The 6,334-nt window shown below is 32.9% G+C and overlaps 1 protein-coding gene across 1 annotated transcript; it reads left to right on the top strand.

The window, feature by feature from the left end:
• The first annotated feature begins 1,272 nt into the window (after positions 1-1,272).
• On the top strand, positions 1,273-2,093 carry LOC132283646 (uncharacterized). Its single transcript, XM_059785634.1, has 2 exons — positions 1,273-1,502; positions 1,640-2,093. Exons 1-2 carry the CDS (start codon positions 1,359-1,361, stop codon positions 1,889-1,891), a joined length of 396 nt encoding a protein of 131 aa, XP_059641617.1. The 5' UTR covers positions 1,273-1,358; the 3' UTR covers positions 1,892-2,093.
• The last annotated feature ends 4,241 nt before the right edge of the window (positions 2,094-6,334 follow it).

Raw genomic sequence — 6,334 nt, 5'->3', positions numbered from 1 at the left:
TTTTTATTTATATTTTTATTTTCTCCAATGGTTTAGAGATTGAGGGAATGGAAAGATGTGTGGCTTGAACACTCCCACTCACTCACACTCACACTACACCGTGAGGTAGGCCCATCAACTGGGCTACAAGGCAAGGCACACCCCTTCTTCGGTTTTTTTTTATTGATTAATTCCCTCAGCTAGTGTAGCACGATTTCTTTTTTTAATATTAAATTACCGGGCATGTGTTGACATTTACTCCATTTTTACTTTGTTGTTTTCTTTTTCATTTATTTGTGATTTGAGTATTAGAGTGTTTTTAGTCAATCCTATGAAAGTGTAAAAATTTTCTGTAATATTTTATAAAAAAAAATGATTTGCAGTCAGAGAGTCAAATTAATCAAATTGTCTTTTTGTGAGTGATGGCTTAAGACAATTAGTAGTTGGGCTCGATCATCCGCACTCACATAAAATAATTAGAGTTATCTAATTATCGAATTTTTTATCATAATTCTTTTAAAAAATTATGATTGTTCTCAAGTTCGTGTATGAAAGTTACCTGTTAAAGTAAAGTGGAAGAAAGTTATAATAAAGGCTCAACGATCATACAAAGTTTTGATTTATATATAAAATACAGATATATACAAACATAACAATATATATATATATATATATATATATATATATAGGGACAATATTTGTCAATTGTAAGTGATTTTTACTGGATGAGGTCCCATTACAAATACACAAATAGGCTGTGATTGCAAAATGGGAAAAACAAACATACATACACATACATACACATGCATTAAAGCTGATTGAAACTTGTCAATGTCAGAAGCGCAATATCCGGGATTTATGATGGAGAGCATAGACAAGGTGTGTGTTTCTTAGCCCATCTTGCTTCCATGAAGAAAAAGGAACTCAACTTTAATTTTGTCGTATAATAAATATACCAATTCTTCTAAAATTCACCACCTTATATGTCACCAAGTTGGGTTGGGTCCAAATTGCATTGCGACAAGGATAGAGAGATGTACAAGTTCCCATATGAGGTAAAAGAAAATTTATACATTTTATAGTAATAAAAACCTGGTGATTGAGAGAAATATATATATATATATATATATAATATAAAAATAAAAACCTGGTGGTGGAAGATAGTTGATATCTAGTCATGGATGGGAATATTGAAACATCTTTGCCCATAGCTCACGTGAATACTGTTTTAAAAGAGCACCCAAGTGACCTCCACTGAGCTAGGAAACTAGGATAAGGGACAACCCCCTCCCTCCCTCTCTCTCTCTCTCTCTCTCTGTCTCTCTCTCTCTCCTCTTTTGCTTATAAATTGAAGTACTATGGATAAGTAGTGGTGTAACATGCATAACTCAGATAGAGAAGAAGAGATGGAGATTAATTCTAAGGATGTTTCACTTCGAGAACTTAGGGATAGGCTTGCAGAGTTTGCTAGAGTGAGAGGATGGGAACAATATCACAGTCCTAGGAATCTCCTTTTGGCTCTGGTAAGTCCCAATTAACTGCATGTGTGACCATGAATGATCATAAAAAAATGTTGCCCTCATAACATTTTTCACACACGCACACACACACACACACACACACACACAATTGAATTGGTCTTACAACATATATTGTGCAGGTGGGAGAAGTGGGAGAGCTCTCAGAGATATTCCAGTGGAAAGGAGAGGTAGAAAGAGGACTACCCAATTGGAGTGCTGATGATAAAGAGCATCTGGAGGAGGAGCTCTCTGATGTTTTACTCTATCTTGTTCAACTAGCTGATGTTTGTGGGCTTGATCTTGGTCAAGCTGCCCTCACAAAGATACTCAAGAATGCTCAGAAATATCCGGTGAATGACGTTAGTCCCACAGCTTCTTCCACCTACAACTAGCTAGGAACCTAGCTTCCTTCTGATCACGCATGTCTATATGCATGATCATCAAATCTGTGTAATGAAGTTTGTGATAAAAGGGCATATATATATATATATACATATATATATATATATATATATATCCATGCATGTCTGAGGCATATATATTATGAGTAAATAAGCATAGTGTTGGAGAATATATTTTATCCATTGTTATCTACATCTTTTCTTTTGGAGTGCATGTTACAATCTTGATTTATATGTATGTGTTCATCCTCCTATAGAAGCCAAAGTACAGTAGTATTTGACAAACTATATATAGATAATCAGCGGCTCGTTGATGTAACTTTCATTTATGGTCATAAAGCTAAGATGTAAAATATTACTTTTTGTTGGCCTGTATCAACTAGCAAGCTTAGCAATCTTAATCATATGGTCGGTGACTGAAACAAGCGAATTGCTTTCCTTTGGTGTCATGTACTTTCTTTTATTTTTGTGCCAACTAATAAAATATTATTATTATTATTATAATAGGTAAACCAACTAAACCACGGTGGAGATTGAATTTGATTTTAGTAATTATTTTGATGTTTTGTGTGGGTAGATTCTTTTAACTTCTAATCCATGAATGTGGCGAACATATTCATATATATATATATATATATATATATATAGTCTTGCTAGGTTCGTGTTTTGTCTTAACCCGAAACAAAATAATTGTTTTGTGATAGAGTATTTTAAATGGTAATAGAAAACATGTTTGGTAACGTACATTTTTTGATAGTCATTTGTTCATGTGTAAGGAAGGGGGAGTCAAAGTAATAAAAGTATTATCAACGGACCAGTAGTCCAGCGGTACCAAGCTTTTACCTCGTAAAGAGAGGTCATGAGTTCAAACCTTAGTGGAAATATAAGTGTGTGAGTACCAACTAAGAAAGAAAAAAAAATTTATAACAGTATTTGGACCACTTTTGAGAACTGCTTTGTGAAAACTAAGTTTAAATATAAATATATTAATATATTAGGAACGATCTCTTATAATTTTAAAATAGTTTTTTATTTCCTAAATTCTTGATAATTAATTTTTTAGTGACAAATTAAGCAAATCCTTTATTCCTATCTGATTCCTAAAATACTTATATATATTTTTTCGTTTCTCCAATTGTACCAAAAGGGTACAAAAATATGTATGATTGACGGTTTATGAGAATTGCTTTATGAAAATTAAGTTTAAATTAATAAAAAAGATATATTGTCAAAAAAATTGTCTTCTAGAGTTTTAAAGGTTTTTTTTTTTTTTTTTTTTATAAAAAAATTCTTAATAACTATTTTTTAGTGACAAATTAAGCGGACCTTTTATCCCTATCTGATTCCTAGAATACCTATACATATTTTTCTGATTCCTCATCTCCAACAAAGTAGTATTAGTGTCGAGTGACTCGAGTAGTACCAAATGGATTAAGAACAATATTAATTAGTTCATGAAGTTGACGAATTAAAAACAATGCGCAGGAATGATTTTTTTTATATTTTTGTTGTTAAATTAAATATATTAAGATGGTTATGGAAAAAGAACAAAATATACCCAAGAGAATTGAAGCCACATGCTCATCAGGAGCAACCACTACCGAAAGTAACCATTATGGCCTTGGACTCCACCTAAGTCAAATGATAATGTCCGAAAGGTATCCAGAATTACATCTAAGCTGCTCAAAGGTCACATAAATGATGGGAACGAGTAGAACCAACGTGTGAATGAAAGCTAAGCAATTCAATAAAAGAAAATCCATGAATTAAACAAGCCTAAAACAACAAAGGGTCATGCTTCCTAATGCCTAATTCACATAATATGAGAAGATGTGTTTATCGATTTTTTGTTAAGTTGTAGTAGGAGACTTGCTTGTGGGATTAACCAACCTTTGTTGACATTTTAGGTCCTAGACAGTTTCAACCACAGGGTTGATGGTTGATGACTTAACTCTTCATAACTTGTCGTGAACATCCACTCCTTTCCAATTTATTTCAATATAGGGTTTTATTATTACTCTTTCTAGAATTTCATGAATTATAGATAATATTTTATGGATTTTGTTTTAGGGGTCCCCGGTTTATAGGATTCCTGAGTTGTTAAATGGGATTTATAGATTTAATGATTTATTTATTGATAGTTATTCCTTCTGGTGTGTGTCGAACGGACCGAGTTGCATAAAAGTGTGGTTAAGTTTAAATTTATAGAATGCCACTACCACTTTTAACTAAAACATAGCAAGAGTGAATAGGGATCGTCCTAAGGGAAATGAGTCGTGTTTTGGAATTAATTGTTGGATTAGTAGGTCGAATGATCAAAAGAGAGATTGAATTTGATTAAACTAAAGTTCAATTAAAATCAATGCAATTATCATTCTAGAAATTAGAGGGGAAAAAAATGAGAGAGAGGTCTTGGGACTTAGAGTTCACCACTAAGCTTTACTTCACCAAACACTAGTAATTATAAATTAATGGGGACATTTATATAAGTTGTAAAAATATGTGTGTGTGTGTCACTAATTAAAAACTAAGCATGGATGGCAAATAAGCATAGATTGTCTAGTCAATATAGTGAATAGCACAACCTATCAAATGAAACCATAACTCATTCAATTAAACCACAATTAGAACAAAAAATAATCTAGAGAAATGTACTCTTTGCACTCATAAGTATGGAACATCAAGAAATAAGAATGAATTGTCCACCTATCTAAGAATTAAAGCAATTACACTACATCTAGGCTAGAGATATGAAAATTAAACTAATTAAACTAAAGGTGTGGCACAATCCATCAAGAAATAAGTGTGAATCATCAAATAAATCACAAGTGTATTCAATTGAGCACTATGCTTTAACTATCACCAGATTAACAACATCAATACATATAGACATGCATTAATTCCATTAAATCTAGATTAAGACACATGAACATTCATTCTAGCATACATAGACATATGGATAGAATTAAATGATCAATTGAAAGCATTAATCCATAACAATTAAGTAAAAATCACAAGATCTATATTTATTCAAGGTTAAAACATTTATTACAACTAAAATCCCCAAATATGTACAAAAGTTAGGTTTAGGAAGCAAGCCTAGGGGCTATCTCTAGCCCTAAGTGAATGATTTAGCCACTCATTGTAGTGGTCATGGAACCCTCAAGGGCTAGCTTGGAGGTTGACATCATCATCTTCATCCTTACTTTCTCCCCAAAACCCCAGTTCTAGAGAGAAAACTATGTAAAATATCTACCTCTATCAATATTACAAGATATATGTTCAATTAATTCATTACATGCCCCTTTGAGTAGGCACCAAGTTAGAAATACAGCCTATGATTGGAGAAAATTCGCAGCTACACAAATTGAGTAGAATTCAGCGCGCTCGGGAATTAGACAGCATACTGCCAGTAGGCAATTTAATCAATCGAAGATCTTCGATCGATCAAACACTTAACTTCGATCGATTGAAGGTGACATGGCATCAAAATATCTTTCGGGCCTTATCCACTTTGCTGAGCTGGCACTGCCTTAACTTTGATCGATTGGGATTCCCTTCGATCAATTGAAGTTCCTTTAAGACCATTTTCTTGGTTTCTTTCCAACTTTACTCCTTAGCTCCAAAATTGGGCTAAATGACTCTTGTTAGCCTGTTTGAACTTTATTAACCTGAAATAGGCAATAACACAAATACGTACTTAAGACATGAAATTAAGATAGATGAATGGACTAAAATACCCTAACTTAGGTGCTAAAATGCGTCATATTTGAGCACTCATCACACCCTCAAACTTAGATATTGCTAGTCCTTAGTAATGAACTACAAGAAAAAGAGAGGAATAAACAACTAAGTAACTATGAACTAGAAAGCAATAAAATGATAACACCACTTTTATAGGGAACACGATTGCATTTAGTGAATGCAATAAGCCTTTTAAACTCCTAGGTTACCCCTAGCGGATAAGTGAAGTCTCGTGAGGGTTTCCAGAATTGATACCCACAAACATTGAGCTCTTTCTCACAAAAGAGGAACCAATATACAAAACAAGTATTGGGAGAAAACTACCTCAATTATACAATTTTTCAACCATTTCCAAGCAATCTCCTAAAATTTCAACACCAAGCAAGCAAATATGATTCTCCACACATCAAGATAATGATCATGCACATTAAAACAACTCTATAAATCATTTTTAAGTGAACCGGCATCAAATATGTTGCTATCTAAGCCAACTAAAGAAATAATCACATTCAGCCTCAAATTAGCACACAAATCTAGCACCGATCATCAAAACAAAGAATGAACATTTTATTAAACCTTTATTGAACTAGATGAGCTTATTTTATTTATTTATTTATGTTTTTTTCAACTAACCTAGAGGATCAAAGATGGAAGCATGGTGCAATGTAGTGATCTATTAAGCTTTCTAGC

Source organism: Cornus florida, unplaced genomic scaffold, assembly GCF_030987335.1.
Source record: "Cornus florida cultivar Cherokee Brave unplaced genomic scaffold, ASM3098733v1 CherokeeBrave_3.0.0_Hap2_Chr11, whole genome shotgun sequence".
NCBI lineage: Eukaryota > Viridiplantae > Streptophyta > Magnoliopsida > Cornales > Cornaceae > Cornus > Cornus florida.
The sequence above is the reverse complement of the archived record's forward strand: the minus strand, read 5'-3'. Positions and strand labels throughout refer to the sequence as shown.